General features: G+C 48.6%; 10 protein-coding genes across 10 annotated transcripts; 4 read left to right on the forward strand and 6 right to left on the reverse strand.

Annotated features, from left to right (window-relative positions):
* Positions 1-171: 171 nt before the first annotated feature.
* On the reverse strand, positions 172-3348 carry RhiXN_10883 (Transposase family tnp2; the record flags this gene model as incomplete). Its single annotated transcript, XM_043330698.1, has 7 exons — positions 172-208; positions 263-531; positions 595-836; positions 898-1208; positions 1265-2810; positions 2884-3260; positions 3317-3348. The coding sequence occupies 7 exons, from the start codon at positions 3346-3348 to the stop codon at positions 172-174; spliced, it is 2814 nt and encodes a 937-aa protein (XP_043186043.1).
* An 836-nt stretch (positions 3349-4184) lies between these two features.
* Positions 4185-5500, forward strand: RhiXN_10884 (uncharacterized protein; the record flags this gene model as incomplete). The annotated part of the gene is made up of 7 exons (XM_043330699.1): positions 4185-4271; positions 4332-4457; positions 4611-4829; positions 4877-4972; positions 5032-5140; positions 5192-5369; positions 5428-5500. The coding sequence occupies 7 exons, from the start codon at positions 4185-4187 to the stop codon at positions 5498-5500; spliced, it is 888 nt and encodes a 295-aa protein (XP_043186044.1).
* Positions 5501-6681: 1181 nt separating this feature from the next.
* RhiXN_10885 (uncharacterized protein) lies at positions 6682-7055 on the reverse strand (the record flags this gene model as incomplete). Its single annotated transcript, XM_043330700.1, has 2 exons — positions 6682-6856; positions 6925-7055. The coding sequence occupies 2 exons, from the start codon at positions 7053-7055 to the stop codon at positions 6682-6684; spliced, it is 306 nt and encodes a 101-aa protein (XP_043186045.1).
* Positions 7056-7615: 560 nt separating this feature from the next.
* Positions 7616-8862, reverse strand: RhiXN_10886 (uncharacterized protein; the record flags this gene model as incomplete). Its single annotated transcript, XM_043330701.1, has 2 exons — positions 7616-8299; positions 8704-8862. The coding sequence occupies 2 exons, from the start codon at positions 8860-8862 to the stop codon at positions 7616-7618; spliced, it is 843 nt and encodes a 280-aa protein (XP_043186046.1).
* Positions 8863-9040: 178 nt separating this feature from the next.
* Positions 9041-9629, reverse strand: RhiXN_10887 (bZIP transcription factor; the record flags this gene model as incomplete). Its single annotated transcript, XM_043330702.1, has 2 exons — positions 9041-9436; positions 9489-9629. 2 exons carry the CDS (start codon positions 9627-9629, stop codon positions 9041-9043), a joined length of 537 nt encoding a protein of 178 aa, XP_043186047.1.
* A 4351-nt stretch (positions 9630-13980) lies between these two features.
* RhiXN_10888 (TPR repeat protein oca3) lies at positions 13981-17507 on the reverse strand (the record flags this gene model as incomplete). The annotated part of the gene is made up of 13 exons (XM_043330703.1): positions 13981-14054; positions 14112-14205; positions 14331-14480; positions 14559-14769; positions 14837-14982; positions 15034-15180; positions 15244-15334; positions 15670-15844; positions 15892-16079; positions 16133-16370; positions 16420-16746; positions 16796-16924; positions 16970-17507. 13 exons carry the CDS (start codon positions 17505-17507, stop codon positions 13981-13983), a joined length of 2508 nt encoding a protein of 835 aa, XP_043186048.1.
* A 233-nt stretch (positions 17508-17740) lies between these two features.
* On the forward strand, positions 17741-20103 carry RhiXN_10889 (threonyl-tRNA synthetase; the record flags this gene model as incomplete). The annotated part of the gene is made up of 12 exons (XM_043330704.1): positions 17741-17878; positions 17933-17994; positions 18066-18410; positions 18460-18577; positions 18636-18782; positions 18836-18982; positions 19033-19131; positions 19181-19196; positions 19266-19425; positions 19486-19624; positions 19685-19822; positions 19885-20103. The coding sequence occupies 12 exons, from the start codon at positions 17741-17743 to the stop codon at positions 20101-20103; spliced, it is 1728 nt and encodes a 575-aa protein (XP_043186049.1).
* A 231-nt stretch (positions 20104-20334) lies between these two features.
* Positions 20335-20637, forward strand: RhiXN_10890 (glycyl-tRNA synthetase; the record flags this gene model as incomplete). The annotated part of the gene is made up of 2 exons (XM_043330705.1): positions 20335-20419; positions 20477-20637. 2 exons carry the CDS (start codon positions 20335-20337, stop codon positions 20635-20637), a joined length of 246 nt encoding a protein of 81 aa, XP_043186050.1.
* Positions 20638-20850: 213 nt separating this feature from the next.
* On the reverse strand, positions 20851-22223 carry RhiXN_10891 (RNA recognition motif protein; the record flags this gene model as incomplete). Its single annotated transcript, XM_043330706.1, has 10 exons — positions 20851-20853; positions 20934-21017; positions 21069-21296; positions 21352-21471; positions 21524-21744; positions 21795-21845; positions 21906-21964; positions 22020-22069; positions 22126-22154; positions 22205-22223. 10 exons carry the CDS (start codon positions 22221-22223, stop codon positions 20851-20853), a joined length of 864 nt encoding a protein of 287 aa, XP_043186051.1.
* Positions 22224-22438: 215 nt separating this feature from the next.
* Positions 22439-22892, forward strand: RhiXN_10892 (uncharacterized protein; the record flags this gene model as incomplete). The annotated part of the gene is made up of 4 exons (XM_043330707.1): positions 22439-22465; positions 22518-22548; positions 22613-22623; positions 22671-22892. 4 exons carry the CDS (start codon positions 22439-22441, stop codon positions 22890-22892), a joined length of 291 nt encoding a protein of 96 aa, XP_043186052.1.
* Positions 22893-24306: the final 1414 nt, after the last annotated feature.

The raw sequence follows: 24306 nt of genomic DNA on the forward strand, positions 1-24306 counted from the left end.
CATAATTTCCGCAGATATCCTGATGTTTCAATCATCTCATGGTGCGGAAAATCCGACCCCGATTATTTCCCAGACTTACTCACGAGCTGGTGAATACAAAGATGCGGAAATTTCGTGGCAAAGTACTGTAACCATAAATGCATGTAAATCGTACAAGATTAAATTATATCGCTACGTAAATGAAGGGAAAGTAAATTCGCAGTCTGCACTACGATCAATTATCCAGTAATGATTCCCATCTAATACTCGACCCACAACACACTGAATCGTTCGCGCATCCACAACCTCGCCGCTTTTGAGCTGGCCGTCTGGATATGAGACGACTTTGTACTCATGCGTGTTTTCAATGAGTACTGGCGCTTCGTGAATCAGTGCAAGAATAAGGGGAATACTCTTGGATGATGGGTTTGCAGCCGAGCGGGCCTTCAAATCTAGCTGGAAAATGTGTTGTAGTTGCCCGTATTGACTAACGGGTTGTAAGTCTACTGGGGCATTTCGATGCCGTGCATTCTTGTCTACAAGTAGTTCGTACTGTGTAGACAATATCAGACTCCTATTAGTTCTTGCGGAAACGTCTGGAATTGAAAGACATACTCTGACAAACGAACTGTCGCGTGCATCAGAGCGAATCTTTTGGCTTCCCCGAGCTGTGATAGTATCCCCGCCCTGGGAGATACGAAGTCTTCTCCACTCGGGCACACGCTCTGGGATTGCTTTCTTGGCCTCGAATACTGAAATACCAAACAACTGAACGAGATAACCGCATATCTTCCTCTGAAGCTGGTCAGAGATCTTGAGGTTGCTTGCACAACGCCCAAGCAGAATTGTGCGCTCATCTGTTAAAGGGTTATAGCTTTATTGTTGACCCAATTATTAAGTAAAGAGACACAAACTCACATCCTTGTATAGTGTCCGTTTCGTTGTCATCAATAATATCAAGTTGTAGAAACGTTAGTTTATTGTGTAATCCATATAAGTGTCGAATAACTTGAAGCTGCGCCGTGTCTCGCATGCGTTGGGAGATGTTTTCAAATGGGAAGCGTCGACTTTTCACTACGCCGCCAACAAAACTGCAGAATCTTTCCATCGGGTATGACCAATAACACCACACAGGACCAAGATACTCAATGCAGTCAGCAACATGAAGGAGATAATGAATGTTCACAGTACAGGTCTGAATTCGGGCGGCATTATACTGATAATAATATCTAGAAGTTGGGGATTTGTTGAATATACTTGAGAAATGTCTGAAAAACAAGCTTACTTTTCATATTCTTTGACCCAGCGAATGAACCCCTTGCGAATCTCTGGGATATCGGAGCGCTTGATCTCGTACAAGGTGATTTGGTTCACAAGCTTGATAAGTCGAACAAAATGTTGGTAGTACTTGGGGTTACGGAATTGCTTGCGGAGGACATATGGTCCCAGATACCCTCCAAAAATACTCCACGCCTCTGCAGTTGCACTTCCATGACTCGGAGCCGAAATATCAGGCACTCGGCAACCATAAGACGTAGGTATGGTTGATCCAGAATTAGCAACAATCTCCCCAATCCTCTTGAATAGAATAGGGTTGATGTGATAAGTGCCTTTCCCTTTGTCCATATTGTTGAAGTTCCCAGTCCAGATGTCAATAAGCTGGGGAATAATGTTAATAAATATCATGTGCATTATGTCAATTGGGAATGAGGCGGGGATACTTATGGATGGGAGTTGGACAAGTGATGAGACACCCTTGACGCCAGTTGCGGTAGCAAGTTTTGATTGCGCATTTGAAGTTTGAGCTTGAAGCACTGTTAAGCCTTGTTCTATGCACTCTTGATGCGTACGGGCAGGGAGTTTCATGGGATCAAAGAAAGGCTCTTCTTTGCGATGGAGCGGGCAATACAAGTGTGTACCTCCACCAGCTGTAGCACCTTGGATAGCCGACATAAGACAAAAGCGGCAGGGGAAGCGCCCATTATGCCCAACAAAGTCCAGTAGCTTTGTGATAGCCGGTATGTCGCCAAAGACAGCAAGAAGATGAGCTCGAAGAGAGAAAAGCTGCTTGGTTGATACATCAACAGCAGAGACACCAGATGCAAGCTGAAGGAGCTCGTCAATAAGCGGCCACAAGAACAAACCCAGGTTCTTGGGGGATTTTGGACCTGGAATTATGCCAACGCAGACAAGATTTTCAAGATGGGTGCGTTGATCGGGTGGAAGGTTGAGATTGATTAGTATCAAAGGCCAACAAGAGTTCTTGCGTCGTTTGAAAGGACACATTCCATCTGTGGAAAGGGCCAGGGCGATCTCCCGCCAGTCCGCAAAAAATTTGAACGGTTTCTGTTCACCATTGACAGTGACATAAGTACCTAGTAGCTCGCAATATTGATTACCATCAAAATAATCTTCTATTGTATCCTTGTTGCGCTTGTAGTTGTGACGGTATTGCATTGCTTTGCACATACGGAGACTACAGTAGAGAGCTCGCAGCTGGGGGATTAATGGGATATAGGTAAAAGTCTTTTGGGGCGCACCAGCAGCATTTTTTTGTGGTGTGTTACACTCGGGACATGACTGTAGATCGGCAAATGGGCCAGCAAAACAGATGCAAGAGTTCTTGCAGCAGTCATAAGTCACAGGCTTCAGCCCACAAAGTGCAAGAATACGCGAACAAAGGTTTTTGAGGGATGGTAAACTTGCGTGACTCCAAGTTAGACAGAAGCAACTTTGCATTCGGTGATAAGTCCGAATACTAATTTTGTCTTGAACAATGAAGTCAAATACTTCAATATCATCCAGCTGTGATGAAACAAGGCGTTTGGATGCTGTGAAAGGGATTGTGCTTGTGAGCCTAATTGTACATAAGGAATATACAGTAATTAATTGCGCAAAACATACCGTTTAGTACCATTTGCACACGTTGCTCCTCCCGTAAGAGCTCACTAGGCGATAAACCATATGTGGCTGCATTAAAGCAACCTTCTAGAGGCTCTGTTGGCTCGGCACTTGCATCGGAGTCGCTGCGGGATACAAACCCACTAGCAACAGATATCTCCGTGGGTCCTGAGGTACTGTCCTCTTCTACGCGTACTCTTGTTTTGAGGACTTGAGCCCACAGCAACGCAACATCCTCACAATCAGGCACTTGATTGAAATTGCGGACGCGGAGCTCTGGCGGTTCTGGGGAATTGTTGCTGTTGGGGCCAAGGATGAATTGCTCAGGGGGCGCAGGTAGTAGCAAGCCCGGCCGGGGAGGGGATAAACTACGCAGTGATCTAATACATTAAACTTTTAGCCGTATCTGGTTCAAGTATAGAGCTTAAAGACTCACTGTTGTTGGTGTAAGAGTGAAGGTACTGGCATAGAGCGCGCATAATACCTCTTCTGTAAGTGTTTTGCTTCAATTTCTGTTGTAACAAGGTTGCCGCAATTACAGGCACATCTCACTCGCGGACGTTTTGTCATTGCAACAGCGGAGAACAATTGTGAGGGACAAAAGAGTTCAAAAAGCAATGGATAGGTAGTGATAGCGCAATAGTTTATTAGACAAAAAATTATTGTGTAACATTAGTAATACAATATATGCCTATTCGAGTCAATCCGCACTCGATCGCCGGCATTATTGCGCTCAGGCCACCTCTTGGACCATTGCTAATCATCAATTTTCAAGTCAGTTGCCATCTCCAAGTCACTCGCCTCTGCACTTCACTTTCTATCAATTTTTCTATTTTACTGCTGAAGCGTAGCTCCTACTATCTCAACCAAACTAGCCTTAATTTGAGAGCGTTCCTGGCTTCCATCACAATCTTACTTTGATACGCCACAATGCCACATGTCTTCCAGGAAGCGGCGACAGGTCAGTCCCTGTCGATCTCTACCGCAAATACATCTGCTTATGTGATGTTGCATACGCGCAAAGAGCCAGAGAATATAATAATCGAAGATGAACATGGAGTAAAACGTTCTTGGACAGTCATCCCGCGGCCAAGAAAAATACCAAAAAATTGTAACTTACGGCGACTCATGGATCTGGGCGATGAAGATGACAATGAGAATACAACATACAACAACAAGAGTGAGACTAGTGAAGCCAGGAAGACCATTTATCGATCCATTCGCGCAAGTGTTTCAACCCTACTAACTACACGATTTCTCACTTATTTTGTTTTATTTTATTTTAGAAATGTACACGCCTGGCAATGAATGCAATCATCCCAGGCGCATCTCACGGAAAGTTGTACTGGACTCAGATTACCAGTAGCGAACGAGCAGCAGTTCACGCCGAAGTAAGTGCATGTAGCTATATTTCAATACAATAGTCCTCTACATTCATGTCCTCTGGGCAGGTACTGGAGTTGAATCCCTACCTACAAAGATTCCCTGGCGGCTGGATCACCGAAGTCTTGATGCAGCGCCAGCTTAGGAACTCACGCAAGACACGCAGCCGTAACAGAAACAAAAGTCAGGGAAAGGTAAGCCAATGTGTACATTGTGATTAGCCTCTATTACATATAATGACCACACCGTTAGCCTGAACCTCTGAGTTTACTCTCAAAAAAGGCAAGAAAGATAGACCGGCACGTCTTATCACACTAACCCTATTTGTTTATCTGTTACTGCTTTAGCAACGCGCACCCAAGGCGGCCGCAACTGCAAATAATCCAAGCACTTGCCGGGGATCCGACGGAGCTACAACTCAGGAAGGCTCACAAAAGCGCAAAGGCCCGCCCCCTCAGCAAACCGGGGGTGCTTCTGGTCACTCCGAGCCAAAGAAAAGTAAGCGGACATCTGACGCACCGGCTCCTGATGTACCCGCTCCTCCAAACAAAAAGCCAAGAACATTAGTACGTTTTTCTATCAGAAGTGTTGGCCATGCTTAACTTGCCTTCAGCTGGGATATTTCCAACCCGTGATACCCCAGTCATCAGCTGCAACACATGGTCAAAAGCACCAAGGAGGAGAGATCAGTGGAAAAGACCACGAGGCTGTAAGTACTACTTGTAATACCTTTTTTTTAGGATTAGTTGTTTAATAATTAATTCAAAGCCTCATGTCCCATCTTCGGAAAGTAGTTCGGAAGAAGATGATTGGGGGGATGCTGTCGCTCGTGAGATGCAGGAGCTGAAATCGCGAACGCGTGGCAAAGAGGGCAGCGGTACGAAACAATCATTACCATCTCCCAATAGTGCTAACGCAACTGTTGTAGCTCCGGGCCCAAATAGCTCAATCTCTAAGACTTCTGGGAGCAGAATTCGTCCAAAAGTGCAACCGCCGCCAAGTGACGACGGCAACGACACTGAGGGATCGGACTTCTTCCGTCGAAACACACGTGTAACAAAGCAGGAGCTAATTGACGAAGCCGAGGGGGTCGAAGAAGGAGCAAGGTGTGTATTCATTAATGTCTACAACACAACTCTTCTCGAGTACTCATAGCATGATTAGTAAACCCAAGCCCGCGCCAAAGGGCAAGAAGCCCAGAGGTAGACCAAGGAAACAACAACAATCGGCAGATTAGTGCGACGCATAAATGCAGTCGTTTCGGCTGGTTGATCCAGCCCAACAGGATTGGCTCCAGAACTTGGATAATTTCCACGCCCTCTGATCTGTACTTATATATGAATTGATTGCTTTCTATATATCATTGATTGGACCAAAATATAACGAATGATTGGAACCCGATTCAAATGTACCTTTTACTACATACACCAGTCTACGGATTTTCCGTCACATCGGTCCAGGTGGCTCTACACCTTTTCTGCGGAAATGTACGAACTTCCGCAGGTAAGCTGCGGAACACAAATTACTACAAAGGTGCGGTTATCTCATATAGCTGGACTTCGGAAATACCGCAGTGTAATCACTGAAATGCGTTGTTCAAACTATAGGAATACCCAAAAACTCGAGGTGCGGAAAATCCGCACCTCGGCGTCCTCCAGTGATTCCTATGCATTGAGGACTCTACACAGTTTATCGGGCTGTAATTTTATTTATTATACTTCCACCTTCTTCCAGTAGTCTATTTATTACGTACCCCCCAAGCATTAGACTTGATTATTCACATTTCGGTTGTATTACAAGTTTACTCTGTTTCTCTTTACGGTCCCGTCGAATCTCCTGATCCGCATCTTCGCACATGCTTCGATAGATCAAGTATCTAGGTATCAGTTCCCTCTAATCCCAGCCTCAACTGAGCCCTGAAAAACATGGGCTGTATCCTTTACTCCCTCGCCTATACTACCTCAATCGCCCCCGAGCCTGCTGATGGCGTCATGGGCTTCGCATGGATAAATGACCGGGTGTCTCGTGCTCACGGTTGCGTCTCAACGCTGCTGCGGATTCTCTCTCTACCCTGGGCTCAATCGCAAGCTCTTACGGCATGAGATTCCTCTGACTCCCGTATGTCAGCCTTCGGTAAACATCATCCGGTAATCGAAGGCTATAGAATCGTTTTCAAGTTCTCGGGTACTCCGCGCACACATACACCATGACTCGGCGAGAAGTCGCATTGCCAAGCCTTTTATTTCGAGTACTACCTGACACTCGAATAAAACGACCGTATGCACTAATCAAGAATCATACCATTCATCAGCTTTCAGAATCTTTTCCAAGCTGGGCATGTAGCCTCCCTACGGAACAACAAACTATCACGTGTGGCACTTCAGATCCATAGATCTAGCGTTGGTTCGCCCTTGGCATTTAAGCCCAAATACGGACGACCCCCGAGTTGGCCTTGAATCTTACGGCAACAATAACAATGTTGACGTGTCTCTTGTTGTTGTTTTTTCCGAGCGCATGTGTATCGTGTTGGATGTTGGATGTTGCAAGCGCCCAAGCTGGGGAGTCCGCGGCCGCCGACTCTGAGCCCCCGCACCTGTGAAGGAAATTCCGGGACCCATATTTCAGTCCATAAGCGGGTGTTCATACAGTGTTGAATCTTACCCGATTGGGCTATGCGTGCGGCGAGAGTGCAGGTAAATCGGCAAGGTAGGCCAGACGGTGGCGTCAAGTCGATCGAATAATACATTGACACCGGGGGACCGTGGTGGCGTATCCGGACTACGACCAATCATGCATACACTCCATTAAATCGACGCCCAGCTTATTCGTACCAAATATATCGCCCTTGAAAGCACCACAGCGATACATACGAAAAACGCCGATTGGACCAAAATAATCTGAGAACTCGTCATAGTGGCACCTTCCTAAACTTACTGCCAACTCCCATAGTAACAAGCCAAATCACACTATTTTCACTCGAGACAAATTACATCCACCAAATCAATGAAAATAAATATTCTCCAAAAAAAAAGTCACAAAGCCGATCGAGTAGTACTACACATTTCGAACAAAAAAAAAGCAGGGGGAAGGGTATAATGACCCCCCGCGCAGGCTACTATACTGCTATACAATCAAATCAATGTTCGTATGATCCTCGCATGTCTCTTTTCTCGGGGGAGCTGTTACGTAAATTGGTCTAACATAGAAAAATTTCATAGGTGAATGGAGCCCTAAGAAAGCAAAGCATGAGGGAGGGGAGTTGAAAAAGTGGGAGAACATCATAAGGCTCGGTGCTGACGAAGCAATAATAACAATGAGGTTTCAGACTTTGAGTAGGCTACGACCAGGGTGATCATAAAACATCGTCTCGACGGCTCGAGCCGGAACTCCTACGAGCTTCTGGGATGTGCCTGACAGGTAGCCCGGGCGTCGACGAGTTGGAGGAGCCAAACCCGGGAGGAGTCCCTGTAAGCATGTGCGGAGAGTTCGCGGGAGGGTCAAAAAGGGAGCTCGAAGACTCGAAGCGGGACGCACTCGCTGGCGGATCAAACCGTGCAGAGCTCTCGAACCGAGAAGGGTCGAAGCGCGGCGGTGAAGAAGAACCCGTGTTGGGGGATGACGTGCGCATCGACTCGAGGGATTGAGGAAGACCCGATGGCGAGTCCATTCGGGAGAGACCAGCCGCAGTTGGGAGCCCTGACGCGGATTCGAGGCCCGATGAGAGGGTACTCATGGGCTGAGAATGGGTCATGAAGCTTGGGGGATTAGGGTTGTGTAGCCCCGGAAGGCCTTGCCCTAGGGATGGCTGGCCCATGTTTTGGCTCAGACCGGACGTTTGGTGGCCCATTTGGGACAGACCAGCCAGGCTGGAGTGGGATTGCTGTCCATTGCTGGCGTTTTGTTGGGCAAGCTGGCTCTGTTGAAAGGCACTCCAGGCAGCAGCACCGAGTTCACCCGAGACGGCCCCACCAGCAATACCAAGCGTGAGAAGAGGATAGAGGGAGGTGGCAAGGAGGGAGGTAGTAGCAGGGAGTTGCTACAGACGGCGACACCAATGGCCAAACAGATATGTTGCACAGGTGATGAGGCGGAGGCGGATAGTAGCGTAGGGGAGTGCAATCCGATAGCAGAGTCGGCGGAGCAAGAGTGCATACAAGGACGACCAAGTCGGCCAGATTAGGAAGGAACAGACCCAATAAAAGCCGACGAGACAACCCGAGCGTCGTGCGTATAGACACGAGGCACGCCAGGGGAGATAATACGGCGGGATATGTTGGCAACCAGTATGTGGTTTGGGTGTATTATGATTTGGTGGATCAATGCCGGTGCCGTGCGTGTAGACACGAGTCGCATCGACAGTCATGTGCAATTAGAAAAATGGAGAGAGCTTATCAGTACCGATTAGCCCAACAGGGAGCCGAATGGGGGAGATAGACGCACAGCAAACGTGGAGACCGGCACCGGGGGGCTGGTGGGTCTGCTTGCATGGGACGGTTGGCTGGAACTGCCCGTGGAGACCGAGGGGGTGGAGTTGGCCCCTGACCCGAGGCCGGAGAAGAGCGAGTTATAGACGACTTGCTGCTGCAACGGGGAGAGCATGGACAGACTTGAACCCGATGTGGTGGCCGTTTGTGTATGTATGCTCGAGTTTGTGGTCGCAAGACTTGAGGTCGAGGCAGAGGCGGGCGATGTTCGGCCTTGGGGGTGAGAGTCCTGTATAAAATAACTAGGATCAAAAATACAAAGAGGAGATAGAAGGCTAAAGGAGAGATGAGCGCTAGGCTCGAAGAGGGAAGGGGAGGGGAATGGAAGGGACAGAGGCACTCGCCAAGTACAAGGGAGCGTGGTCACGCTCAGCACTCATTCTACGCTTCTTCGAGTCGCGCTCCGAGTTCGGAGGCGGTGTGTGTGCGTCGGAGGGGGGCGGGGACGGTGCATAATGCATGGGCAGCGAGGACGTCACGTGGGATCCAGCCGAGACATGGGCGGTGAGGGCAGCGATTTGGACACGGAGGGCATCGGCCTCTCGACGGAGACGGGCATTGTCGTCCTGGAGCTCCCTGAGATAGGGGTGAGAGTGTACATGGGCCGACGGCATGGGGGGCGGGAAAGCATTCGGATCGAGGCCGGCGGCATCGACGATGGTCTGGAGGCGCTTGACGGTTTCCTCGAGCTGAAAGAGCGGATGAGTATACTCTCGTAACTGCGGGATTTTTGCTACTGACGGTCTCGATGTACTTTTTGCGTTTGGCACGGTGGCGCGCCTGGGCCCGTGCATTGCGAGAACGTGATTGGAGCCCAGTACCAGTCGGCTCGTCTTCGTGCGTCGAGGGAGGCGAGTGAGACATACGGGCGGCTGGGGACATATTCGATTGGAGGGACGGAACACAACGAAATACCCACCCCGCCCACGTCTTAAGACATCTGCGGCCATCCCGAATTACGTTACCTCGGCATCTCTCGGCCCATCCCCCGCTTCACGATCACAGCGTAAATGCCGCATACACCCAACATAAAAGACCTCCCTCTCTGTCTATCCTCTACGCTTGTTCCTGGCCGCCCTCTCAACTCTCCTCCTCCCTCCCCCGACACCCCCCGCCCCCCGCCCGCTCACCGACCCGCTTCATCCCATGCCGTAAACATTCCCTGGCTGGGCTTGGCACCGGATTGTATCTTATTTCTGGCTCCCCCTCCTTATCCGGCGAATTCCGCACACACTCCAGTAGGCTCTATGTCCAACAATATATCCCTCTATATTCTATTCCACCAACATTCAACACTAAACGACTAGTAGACCTATCGCAACCATTGCAGCCACTGGCGCTTATCCTCCCGGCATCTGGACTTTCCCCCGGCCAACACCTATCTCCACCGCGCCAATCCATTGAATCCGCAGTAAACACAACCCATCAAAGTCAGCCCGAGACGGCTTCTCGCCCTACTCCCCCATACGTCACAAGACTTGTTTCTCTTGCATGAACTTGGCAACCTAGACTTTGACCCCACTTGGAACTTGAGTGTCTGAAATGCTCTGAGTTAGACTATTACCACCCGATCGCACGAAAATCAACACTGTTCCCACGACACCACCCTCACTCCCACCTCTCCGACGCCACCAACGTGCAGGATACACACCCTCGACACTCGCTTTCCGCGCGCAACAAAACACTGAACCCTGCCTCGACGTGGATGTAACACCCCTTTGGCTTCTCTGCACCCGATCTGCATTAGGCGCGCTTTCCCTCGGCCCGCTGGTGTCTTTTTCGCATGTGAAGGTTGGAATTCACGCGCTCACCTGGTTGTCGCTCGGTTAACTGGCGCTCAGGTGAAATGCGTCATGCTCCCCCCATCGGATATCTCACTCTAGGGGGAGGAATCTGAATGAAATGCTTTCCCCGTGAGTCAAATTCGAGCTATGAATAGATTAGTCGCGCGCGCGATACGCTCCGAATCCCGTCGACTCATGTTTGATTGCGACCCCACCCAAAGCTGGTCCACACTTAAATCGGGAAATTAATGCAAAAACTATTCGTCATGTGGGTGGAGCAGACTGGGCAGGGGCAAAAAGTCTTCGGAACCTCGGGGGCATGGCTGATGAAATAGATCGACGGTGAAATTCCCATATACGCAGATCCAATCCAGATTGTAGCATATCGATTGCGTCAATCTCAATAAAAATATTTCCAGTTGTGCAATCTGTCTGACTGTGTCAATCCGGAAAGTTAACGTTTAATATCCAAGTAATACTACACTAGACAAAAACGGCCCCTTGGGCCAATTAAAACCAGAAATAGACTAAGCTTCGGGTCTGCCAAGGATTCGTTCATTTCGTCAGATCCGCCGGGCGCGGCGGCGATCACAGGACCCGACCCCCGGAGACTCCCCGAGAGATTCCAAGCACATGCCTAGGGCCCCCTCTCTGCCATCCAATATGGGCAAAACGTGGATGCACCGACGCAAACTACATGTGAAAAAGCCCACTAGGCTTAGGGCTACAATTTGTCCGAGCAGTCTACTGTATGATACGGGGCCCAGGGGAGGCATGTGGCACACTTTAAGCCCGGCACATCCCGGTAGTGCTCTCTTCCCATCCCTCTATCCCTGTTTTCGAGCATGCCGAGCGCCAAGGGTCGAAACGCGGACTAGGGGAGATAAGATATTTGTTTTTCAAAGCGCTTAAATGTATAGAGCTGGTATGATGGTACGATAAACCGGCGCGATTGCCTCAACTGGATCATTCACGCGAGTGGCGCGGCAAATATATGGCTTTTCTTTACGGATGTGGGGCTGATCTAGAGCAGCGTGTCCAGCGTCACCTTCCTTTCAAAGGACTTTGGCGTCAGATACGTTTGCGCAGCTAGCAGTTATCAGTGTAGGACGTGTACCTTGCCCTGGAAAATGACACTTATATTTTATTAAATTTCTCGGATGTTGGGCATCCAACGGGAGCAGTCGCGGAAACTGATCATGTCAGACGGGCAAGCCATGAACTTAGAGAATTACCTATTTGAGCTTAATCGAGCCAATTTCCTAATGCGATACTGTAGCTCAAAGCGGGACACTTGCTGTGCTTGTGAACAGGTTCTTGAACACAGCCGGAGGGGGAGAGGTCCGGCGGCACCTCTTTTTGCCACTGACTCGTTCATTGCCCTGCTAACGGCATAGCTCCTATCATAGCTATGACTGGGCATTCCTTGTATACTTCTCATTCGCAAGGTCCCAAGAAATGCGCAATGAGCTCAACAAAGAAGGTACGGCAACAACGCACTGCCGATTCCTCAACATGTACTACATAGCAACAAAGCAGCACACGAACGATCGGCAACAACGTACAAGTCCATGTCCAGACCCCAAAACGTTACGTACACGCGACTGCGGAACCCGTCGAACAGAGTTGTACTATCATCCGCGCTGTCCATCATAGTCAACCTTGAACCATGTGCTTCGTCCGTCTTGGAAGGGCGGGGAGGCTGTATGACGTCTCGTACGGTCGAGACTCCAATTGAAGTTAATTGGAGCTCGAAGCTTGAGGGTAAAGTTGTTCGATGACGTTCTACAGCGGAGCTGTGTGTGTGGTGTGCCTTGCCACGGTGTGTTCTTGGCGGTCTTGTTGATAGCCTATACTTGGCACGCATACATCCGGGATCTCAACAGGTTCGAGGGGAACGAGGGTGCAGTAACTCGGCAAACGTTTCGTAAGTGGACGAAAATGCTTACTCGATCTCGGACTTACTTACGATGTTGCGCTCATGTATTTGTTATCGTTCCCGAGCGCGGGAACTAGTGATGATTTCAATCTTTTCACGATCGTTCAGGTTTGAATTGGAGCTGTTAAAGGTCCGTATGGTGGACTTTAATTGTTACGTTAGACTGAGTGGAATTGGATTCCCCTGTGTGCCTGTTACCTGGACTGCTTGGCTGATCAGAACCAGTTCTTGAGTCACTCGAAAAGGTCTCTCATAGTGCGCCCCGAGACTCAGTCTAGAGGAGGGGGAGAGGTGAGCATACGTCTGCCAACCCCATGCTTGGTACTCTGACGCCTTAGCTGGGTGATGAGTTCCAAGCATGAAGTCATAATCATGAATTGGCTGAAGTTCTCGCCCCTTCGGGTACGACCGTACGTCCATTGTTCTCCTCACCGTTTGAAAACCGTGTTCAGATGCTGACAAGGTTTTCCCGATCAACCACCAGTTTGCTCCAATGAGTGTCTTGCAAGAACACCGATTGGAACGCAAAGTCTAGCCAGTTTCAGTATCAACCGACTGAACATGCGTTCTAGCTGACGACACTGCAAACATAATTCAGCCGCGGTTGCATGAATTATTACCTGGATTTGAAAGACTCTATGAACACGCCAAAGCAACGTCTATATCCCCAGATGCTTGGCCTCGTCAGTGGCGGAATAAGAGAATGGGAAAGACCGCGTTCAGTATGCGAATGACGACGTGATGGCGGCGAACTTTCCCCGAAGTTCCAAGCTCCCTGCTTCGGACCTGCTAATCAACCAGACCATTACTCATAATATCATATAGTATGTCATTCTTGTTGCTTGATGACATAGTTCGCATGAGGTTGGCTGTCCCTATGGGTCGCGACTGACCAGAGTTCCCGAGTTCGAGGCTAACTTTTTGAGGATTGAGCCCAAGCTAGGCAACCCAAGTTGAAGCTCAAGTCGCTCCTCCCCCTCCCAAGTACCGAGCAGTCAACGTGCGATTGAAATCTAAAGTGATTCAGTTGACCTCGTGTAGATATCTTCTTTAAAGGAGACCGAGCAGATCTTTGACCTGTTTGCTCCTGATTCGATCACTACTGATGAACATATGCTGGTTCTTCCGCAGCCCTCTGAAACTTGATCTTCGGTCAGCAAAAGCACGCTCGAAAACATGCTATAGGCAAAAAGACAACTAACAGGGTTGCCAACGAAAAATTTTGAGTAACACGTTATCGATGGTGATACCAGGGTTGGAACGCATAACTCCACCCACGGGGTTTCCGGTCCTCGTCCCCCCTGCTGTCAAACATCACTCGTGAATTTACACATACTATTACAGTCAACAACACTCTTATACCCTGAGATATATGATTGTTGTTGGGAAATACATCAATGTCTAATATCATTAATCTGCAGCCTGTGCTACGTTTCCAAAGTCATGACCACTCAGTAGGTGCGCTGTTTTTTCATCTCCAGGGTGAAACGAGTTTAGAATAACCCGACGCTTATTTGGGAGTTTGGCTGGCTCCTAGCCATCGGAGCATAGCTGCTCGCCCCGCATCGTTAGGTTTGGCCGACCCTAAGTGATTATAAGTGGGTGAGGATGATATCGGTTTGCCCCGGTAATTAAACTCACCATCAGTCTTTGAATACGCAGCAAGAATACGCTCGGTAGAGAGTTCTTCCAACAGTTTGGGGTTTTTCGCACTGGATGGAAGTTTGCTTAAACACTGCAAATCATGGGTGAGTCAGAATCTCGTGTCAAAAAGTCAGGATGAGCAGGCAGGAGAGTATGTGATAAAGTCAATACGAAGTTATCCCGCTAGAATCTCCACTTCCGTTGTCGATCCTATACAATATAAACCGCAGGCGTCCTGTCATGGTCATTATACACACTCGCCAGGATGTCTCTCCTGACCGAAGCCGGGAGGCCCTCCATTTGACAGACGTGGGAGTGATCCTCGGTAAGAAGGATCCACGCCTCTTCTTCCTCACGCCAAGTATCCTGGGACACGTGCAGGACAAAAGAACCCCCGCGCAAGGCAAATGACATGCAATAAATAGATACGGCCCCGTCACTTACCAATTTTACGCCAAGCCATGCTCGGGTCTCAGTCCCTCCAGGCTGAATTCCTGGCCCGGATCCACAGAGTTCTGCGGCGCGCAAAAAGGATTTGAGAGCAAGATCGATATTGCCTGTTGTGTAAGCTGTTTCGGCGCTACAAAGGGCAATTTGGGGTGTCTGGGGTGCGATGAGTTGGGCATGGGCAAGCGCAGACAAGGAATTATCATATCTAACAAATATCGGGGATGTCAGAAAAGTCAAACCCCCTCCTCCCCCACCCTCAGAATGAAACGTACAGATTACACGTCGCGTAGATATCTGCAAGTTCAAGCCACCCTTCAAGATCAGCATAATAAATGTCTAGGTATTTGACAAGTTCTTCGGTTGCCTCAGTGATCTTCCCGAGACTTCGCAAAGTTGTTATAAGTCGTTTACGAATAGGCTGAGGCCAATTTGGTCATAAACCTGATTTTCGAATGATAATGTCACGCACCACGTAGTTCTCGTCCTCTTTTGTAAGATAATAAACATACATTTTTAATGCATCCTGAAGCATTCCATCGGCTTCAAGACGTTGTCCTTTTAACACCGTTACACGCGGGGAGTCGGGAAACTGTTGATCCAGTAGAACGAGACAATCCTGTGGTATGTCACATGGTTAAGAAAAATGGCCTTTAATGTTAAGTATAAAATAAATACTTACATCTGCTATATCCAGCCTTCCCACATCCATGGCCGCAAATGCGAGCTGTTCCAAAAATGCCCAAGCTTTGTTTGCATTCCCGTTCGTTATTCTGTGCTAGTCATGGCATGGTTGTAACTTACGGTCATCTGCCGAGCGATATTTTTCGTTCAATAATAAAGGCTCTCCCTCTCTAACTATCTCTACGCTAGACCGTGTTCCGTGTGACCGATAAGTCGCAAAACGTTGGAATACCTCCGTCATGGCGTGTAATGATTGGTGTGGTCCAAGATGCGCGCGTGGCAAGTCACGTGTTTGGCGGTAAAGACAACTCTTGACATACATGAACAGTTCCAATTCCAAGAATATGAATAAACGCATATATTATAGAGGACTTGCAAACCCAAAAAGGAACTAGGGTACTACTTTTAACCTTCCCAAACGAACTCAGTGGGTGGCTTTTGCTCGTCTTCAGGAAGTTCCATGAAGGTTTTGACACTCGCAATTCCCCAAGAGTTTGAACCGATTTTGGATCCTCCAAGGACCGCGTCTGCAAGAAGCGCTTCGCGTGTTGGCGGTGCATGCGTTAGCTTTGCTTGAGTTGGTTGAGTGTCCGCTCGGTCTTCAAGGAGTTAGTTGGGTCACTATTGGTAGAGGGGTTATACTCACAGTGCCAAATGCCGGTGTGGGGTTCGTACCACCCAAGAGGAGGTTCCCCTCTGAAAATTTCATCGGCAACCTCAGTCCTCTTCTCCAACCTGGTCGAATCACCATCCAATGGCTCCTGCCCCGCAACCGGTGGAGGGGGGATGCCAGGTACGATGGGTCCTGGTGGAATAGCAGGATGCAAGGGCAAACTGGTGAGAGCAGCTCGTCTCATTCTCGCAAGCTCCCGATCCGCTTCTCGTACGGCGGCCAAGCGAATTCTATGGATGGTCCAGTGTCGTCCCCTGGGCCGCCATACAGCGTCGAAGGTCCACCTACTCGGTACACTCCGCCGGAAGCGCTAGTGGCGGGTGCTGCGTTAGAGGGATGGTGCTGTTCGGGATCAAGGGGTTCTTGGAGGACATCGCCAACTAGATCACCAGCGACTTTGCCATCGGCGAGAACACGATCTTCATAGTAATCGTCTACCACCCAGCGTCCGCCTTTGAAGAGTATTAGTAGATTTGACGTATTTTATAATAATATACATACCCTTAATCATCTTAGCTCCATGAACCTTGTAGGCGCTTCGTGCGGTGATGAGCGTAACACTTCGGCTTTTAAGGGAGTTGGGTAATCGACCAATGTCGATCAGCATGTCCTTTTCTGCTTGGCTTAATGGGAGCTTAAGAAGCTGTGGGTTGCGCCTAAAAAGGGGGTCAATGGACAGGATTAAACAGACCATTGACTGGACATGCCGGAAGTAGTACAACGAGTCACGGAACCCCGAAGTTCGTGCTGCATCTATGGATAGCATGTATTGTCGTTCTGGATCGTCACGCCATGGGCTAGAGAATGTGGGTGCCTTGAACTCGCGGCCTATAAATGGATTCATAAAGACTTTCGACGGAGCCAGCAAGATGCCTACCTCCAAGCAAATTTCCTCGGGCGTCAATCTTTTCATCTCCCTTTGGATCGTCATCAATTGTAAGTTCGTCATTTTTCAAGAATAACGCTTGGCCATTGACGAATCGGTATGGTTTGGGGCCCTCGTACCCTGGTCGAATTTAGTATGCTTTCATTCTAGTCGATGTAAACTTACCTTCGGGTAGCTCTATTGGACTTCCCTCCTTTGGACGAGCAACACCACGACCACGACCAGAACCCCGTGGTCGACCTCTCGGCCTACCTCTTCCTCGGCCCCTCGGCTTGGGGGTAGCCGGGACCGGAGCGGCGCCTTTGCCCCTACCACGAGGTCTTCCTCTTCCTCTAGGCCTGCCCCTGCCTTGTCCTCGGTCGCTTGGCCCTCCCTCCTCTCCCTCAGCGGGTTCATCGTCCTGTCCTTCAACATCCTGCTCTCCACTGCCTTCTCCCTCCCCTTCTCCTTCTCCGTCATCTTGCTCTTGTTCCTGGAGACCACCTTCGTCATATTCGGCACCTTCGTCTATTTCCTCGTCTTCAACGTCAACTTCCTCTCCCTCTTCGTCCATCTCCCCTCCCTCGTCAACATCCATCGCATCTCCTGTCGATTCGACTTGTCCAGATTCACTTGTGGCATCCTCTGGTGTCGACGCAGCGGGTGCTGGCCGAGCAGACGCTGCATTCGGATTCGGAACGCGTAACACAAGGCGGCGAGACATTGTGATGCGCGGTCACGTGAGCGAGCCAGAGGCTATAAGCGCTCAGCGGCTGTAACGAAGATCCCGATTGGGTGATAGATTGATCAGAGAAATCGTGACTCGCTGGCATAAATAATCGCAGTTTGAGAACGGTTGATGCGCTTCCGGCTGAATCAAATTTTGAGCATACGACCACCACCCAATAGACTAGTTCCGCTCAGATATCCTTCTAGACCTCTTAGGCTTTATTCTGCATGTCTTCCGAAGCACCTCATCCAGTGCCTCATCCAGTCCATTCCACCGCTCAACCAGCTCAGCCAGCCCCTGGTCCCAACACCAAAAAGGAGAAGAAGGCAAAGGCTACAGACTCGGAGCCTAAAGCACCACTTGAGGTATACATACAGCCGGCAATATAGGGCTAGATTCTAATTAAACAACGCATGTAGCTCAACCCACCGCCCGAATTCTTTGATCACCGTATCCAGATATACGACAAACTCAAGAAGGAGTATGATGAATTTGTTGCTGGTAATAGTTATGCTATATAGCAGCATACGGGTCACTAACAATATATTGCAGCGCAACCCCGCGAGCCTATTACCATCACCCTTCCGACGGTAGCACCAAGGAAGGCAAATCTTGGGAGACCTCCCCTATGAGCATTGCGGCCCAGCTTTCAAAATCTCTTTCCGAACGTGTCGTGATTGCCAAAGTCGACGGCAACCTTTGGGATCTCGAACGTCCTCTGGAGAAATCATGTTCGCTCGAATTGCTCGATTTTGAGCATCCCGAGGGTAAAAGAGTGTTCTGGCACTCCAGTGCGCATGTACTCGGCGAAGCCGCAGAGAAACACTATGGTTGCCATTTGTGTGTTGGACCACCTACGGACGATGGTTTCTTCTACGAGATGGCCATTCAGGAACGGTGAGTCAACTTACTTGTTGCATGGAGTTTGACTCATTCTCTCCCTTAGCGCTGTTTCTTCTGGAGACTACTCATCTCTTGAGACCTTGGCAAAGAACGCGGTTAAGGAGAAACAACGCTTCGAACGTCTGGTCGTACCAAAAGAGACCCTGTTGGAGATGTTCAAGGTAATATTAAATTATGGACACACACGAGCATACATAAATTTACCAAGTACACCTGCAGTATAACAAATATAAAACTCAACTTATCCAAAGCAAAATCCCAGATGGTACTAGCACAACCGTTTACCGTTGCGGCCCCATGATTGATCTGTGTGTGGGCCCCCATGTCCCTCACACTGGACGCATCAAGGCTTTTATGGTCACCAAGGTAAGCGGCTGCGCAACGTACCTGAACCATATTCGCTAAAAATATGCGATTAGAATTCTTCCTCTTACTTCCTTGGCGACGCTGCCAACGACTCACTCCAGCGTATTTATGGAATCTCGTTTCCGGATACCAAGCAACTTACCGAGTACAAGGCGTTCCTGGCTGAAGCTGCAAAACGCGATCATCGTAGAATTGGAAAGGTGCTTACATCTATTTTGATTGATCTGCATTATGCTGATACGGTGCTAAGGATCAAGAATTGTTCTTTTTCCACGAGCTTAGTCCTGGGTCATGTTTCTTCCTCCCCCACGGAGCAAGAATATACAATACACTGATTGAGTTTATCCGCGTGAGTTGGGATATGATTTTCACGACAGAATAACTCATCTTCTGCGTAGGAGGAATATAGGAAACGTGGATACCAAGAAGGCAAGTATAGCGCTTGGCGCATACGGTCAACGTTGACCCTCCCTTGATCGCTAGTTATCTCGCCTAACATGTTCAACTCCAAACTTTGGGAGAAGTCTGGACACTGGGAAAATTACAAAGATGATATGTTCACCCTACCAGTCGAGAACGAATCCTTCGCCCTGAAGCCCATGAATTGCCCCGGTCATGCGTTGATTTTCGATTCGAGAGATCGGTATGTAAGTTCCCGAGCTCAAAACTTCTACACTCATCGACCAAATTATCCAAATTAAAGGAGTTACCGTGAACTCCCGCTTCGTATGGCAGAGTTTGGTGTTATCCACCGTAACGAAGCGAGCGGTGCGCTGACCGGATTGACCCGTGTCCGTCGCTTCGTTCAAGACGATACGCACGTGTTTTGTATGCCTTCTCAAGTGCGATCTTCAATTACCGAATAATACTACACACGCTAACAACTCCGCCGGTTTCTCCAGATAGAGCAAGAGATCGAAGCGATCTTCGAGTTCTTCAAAAGGGTATACGGAATATTTGGATTCACGTTCAAAATGGAGTTATCCACGCGCCCTGAAAAATACTTGGGTAACATTGAAACTTGGAATACTGCCGAGAAGGTATGATATTCACTTTCTCTCCCCCACGCAGATATTCATAACACTCGGTTATTCCCGTGCAGCAACTTCAAGCGGTGCTCGATCGCGTTCAGCCCGGCAACTGGGAACTAAATCCAGGTGATGGTGCATTCTACGGCCCCAAAATCGACATCACCATCCAAGACGCCCTTAAACGTTCTTATCAATGTGCCACAATCCAACTCGATTTCCAAATTCCGGAGCGTTTCAATCTCAAATATCGCGGCCCGGAGGGAGGGGATGATTTGGCGCGCCCGTCATGATTCATCGCGCCATCCTGGGAAGTCTAGAACGATTCATTGCGATTGTGACCGAGCATTTCGCAGGCAATGGCCTTTCTGGCTTAGCCCCAGGCAGGTGATGGTTGTCCCTGTTGCGGTACCGTTTGTAAGTTTTCATAGCTTGCTTAATAAGTGGGCTGAACTGAATGATGTGGGATCGCGATTTCAGAAAGACTATGCATCTGAGGTACACAGAAGCTATGGGATGCTGGCATGTTTGCCGATATCGATTTGACTGGAGACACCCTCCCAAAGAAGATTCGCAACGCTGAAATTGCACAGTACAACTTCATCGTCGGTAAGTGTTCTTTCATTTTCTTAAGGCTGAACCTTTTATCTCATATCGGTGTTTCAGTGGTCGGGGAGGCCGAAGCTAACGTCAAGGCCGTGAATGTCCGTAATCGTGATGACGTTGGAAACAAACAACGCCAGGACGAGGTTATTCCTCTGGATGACTTTGTTGCTAAGCTTCTTTCACTCAAGACAGAAAGGAGACTAGAGAACAAGTTGTTGTAGATCTGGAAGTTCGTGTTGCCTTGTGTTGTTTTTATTCAATGATTCAATGAAATAAAATGTATCGGAGTCCAACCCTGTGAAAGTCAAGATAACCTAGAAGATAAGCATCCGATTACCCAGGGCATAGAATGTAATTTTGGTGTGGCGCGAGATAGATACAACGTCACAGAGCACACGGCAGCAATAGCACTATGTTACCCAATAACCCAAACTTTACTATGCCCCCAGTTGACTTCTCTGTAATCAACGAAATGATTAAGACGAACGAAAATCGCAGTAGTTTGAAAGCAACTTACTAATTGCATGATAGCGGCCCGCTCGTTTGGCGGCAAACCGTTGATCTGTTCCGGAGTAAGTGACAGAACTTGTTGGATCATAGCCTGCCAAACTGTCAGGATCTCTTTCCGTCGCTTTGGATGGGATAACCTTACCTGTTGCTGAGGTGATACAGCCTGGAAAGCGGGCGATGCCTGCGGAGGTGCAGGGGCTGGGGGTTGGTACGATTGGTACGCTGGATTGGGTGGCATGGGTGGTACTGCTTGCGGGGAGGTGCCCGTAATATCCTTGTTGATATTGGTTTGGGGGTGCAGATACAGGCATGGGAGGCGGTGGCGCCTGTTGCTGGGGGCAGGTTGTGCAGCACCGCCAGCGAGCATTTTCTGTGGATAAACAGCAAGTTGAGTATGACGGATCATGTCTAATTGGGGTATATACCTGGAGTACCGCAGGATCTACGACTTCGGCTGTCAGCATGGTTTGGAAACAGGCGTACGCGAGCTGTGGATGTGCAACTAGAACGGCCCGAGCCGCGTCTGGATTGGTGGTGATGAATTGCTAGCATGACAAGTTGGAAGTTGCTGGCGGTACGCTGGACAAAGTGACACACCTTCATTTGTTGGAGCAACTCTAATTGTTTGTCGGGACCCAGCGCGACAATAGCGTTCGTAATGATATCTAAGGAACTAGCCCCCGGTGGTACAGGTACCCCATTCGGAATAGAAGAAAGTATTGTTTGAATATCGGGTGGTCCTCCTCCTCCTGATCGGTATGGTTTTCCGTGGTGACCATCCCGTTCTCCCAGAATTTCGCCTCGAGAGGTGAATTTTCCTTCCAGGCTGGGTCAGCATCTGCCAAATCAATGCGCAGCGACCGTCCACCGACTTCTGTATTGTGGAGGTTACGGACTGCGGAAGCTGCGGATTCATGGTCTTTGACAGAGGGTGGATTAGAAAGATGTACATACGAAAATAGGAGTACCTTTTACTCACCAAAAAATTCGCAAAATCCATATCCCTTGGCTTTTCCTGTTTCTCGATCAAAGACTAGCCTGGGTGATTGTGTAAGTGAGTTGTATATGGCAAGCATGATCTTCTCGAGTTTACCGAAATCCTGCGACGGGACCCACGGTGCTGAACACCTGGGTAAGTTGTTCCTGGTGGCAGTAAAGCGATGAGTCCGAGCACATGGAATGCACTGCATCGAACTTACCTCTGTCATATCGTATGGAACATTTCCGACTATGATTCTATGAATATTTTATTCTCAGTCACTTGCATTTCGCACGTACCAAATACTACCCGACTCATGATGTTTGTTTATCCCAGGTGGCTAGTGTGATTGGCGTGGTGGTCCGGATCAGGAAGGGCCCGGCAGGTGTCGTGACTGTGCCCGATCAACATGGGGGCATTTGCCGGTGCACCGCCATGAGTAGTGCCCCTGGCTTGGCCTTTGTTAAACCTCCTCGAGGCAGGATTTAGCGCTAGTTTGATTTCTCCTCACTCCCATAACATGTCTGAACAGGATGGTGCTATCTGCGGTGGTTGTTGTGGTAAATGGCTTCAAAGCTCTTGTATTGAGTCCCAAATTGAATACCTTTTTAGCGATTTTTTGCGCAACAACTTTTGGAGCATGGTAAGTGCTTTTCATCAACATCTTTCTATTCTCCTCGGGTAGCTTTCTCACTCTTCGATTCTAGGTGCAATCAGAGTCAGTATTTCCTTCATTCGCTTAAGATCACTTGAATGACATCATAGTCAGAGACCTTTGGTGCGGGCAACGGCCGTGATTCGTGTTGCGGTGGCCCTCGCGGATGCTGTCACTCTTGCTTTTCTGGAGGTTTCGACGAAGACTCATGGGACAAGAAAGATGCCGCAGACCGAAACAGAGCTCAGGCTGAAGCAAGTTCATCCCAACCGGCTCCAACTCCTCAAATGGATCCTACCACTCCACCTGTGAATAGTTCCCAGGCAAAGTAGTATCTGCCTAGTGAGTGGACCTTTTAATTTGCCCGTCTCGGCTTATGTTCGCTCTAGTTATCTTGTATTTTTAATGAGTTAATATCCCTGTCAAGCTGTGTTACCATAATTTCCGATCCTCGTGAACGCGTCTGGGTTGAATATAACTAGGCTGGTTATGAGCTACAATTATACCGTCACTGATTTAGAGGGGGGGACTGACTAGTACCAGACGTTGAACCCGTAGTAGTTCGTCCCATGCCGCTGGTGGGCTCCGATCAAGGTGGCTCAAACCGAGATTTTAGTTATCCTATGGCTAAACAGTGATAAATCCTTCAAAAGGAACATGGAATGGGAAAGAATAGAGCGAGAGTCTAAATCACTATATCTCTAGCCCCTGTCTATCTGATCCGGAAAATCTGGCCGCCGATTGCCTTCCGTTGGCTATACACACCAAACTGCTCAGTTTGGGTAATTGCATAGAGGGTTTTTTTTATTCATGCGACTAGAACCTCCACAAAACCTCCCAGCAATAATACACTCGAGCCATTGCATACTGAAAGCTCAAGGGCAGTCCAATATAGCCATGTGCTCCAAATATATATTCGCAAGTTTGTCATGAAGCTATCGCCACGATCTGACTATGTATTTACTGACTCTTGGATAGATCAATGTCGGCTAATGTAGAAACCCACTAATCAAAACAAAACAATATCATTTACTGACGCATATACAGCATATTTCGATATTGTTATTAGCAAGCTTCGTTGGCCCTATCACCATTTTTGGCGATCACATATTGGATGTTATTAGGTTAATTTCTACCCTAAAATGCCCAATCAGGCCTCGATATGGATACGTCTCACAGGCTGGCATTGTTTTATGACAGCTCCAATAGTCGAATATTATCGGACCCAAGTTTGTATCATGCGTTATTGGGTTGAGAATCTCCCTTGGTTCGTTATAACAGTTTTCCTTAGGGAAACTGGTCCAAAGTGGAGCGGATACACTGCCGGCAAGGAATTGCTGAAATCGTTGTCCTCCAGCGTCTGGTTTTTAGACTGTACAACGGTCAGAGTGCAAGGTGGTGGAAGACGCACAACTAGTGGCTATAATTCCATTAATTTGCTCGGCATACATTCTATGATGACCGATATAACTCATCCCACCAGTCAAGTACATTTTTCAACAACCAAACCCGACCTTGCTACACCTATTCAAAACAAAATACTCCTAAATCACCAAAACAAGATACTACCAAGACTCATACCCATAAACTTACGACATCATATATTATGATGCATTCTTACGTTGTTTGCCACCAAATAGGGGGGGGAAATGCCCGTGTATCAAGAAGCGTACTACGTTATGAATGATATGACATCATCTATCCAAGCGGCGTATGGTACGCCCTTTAAAAGTGGCACCGAGTTTC

Source organism: Rhizoctonia solani, chromosome 14, assembly GCF_016906535.1.
Source record: "Rhizoctonia solani chromosome 14, complete sequence".
Lineage (NCBI taxonomy): Eukaryota > Fungi > Basidiomycota > Agaricomycetes > Cantharellales > Ceratobasidiaceae > Rhizoctonia > Rhizoctonia solani.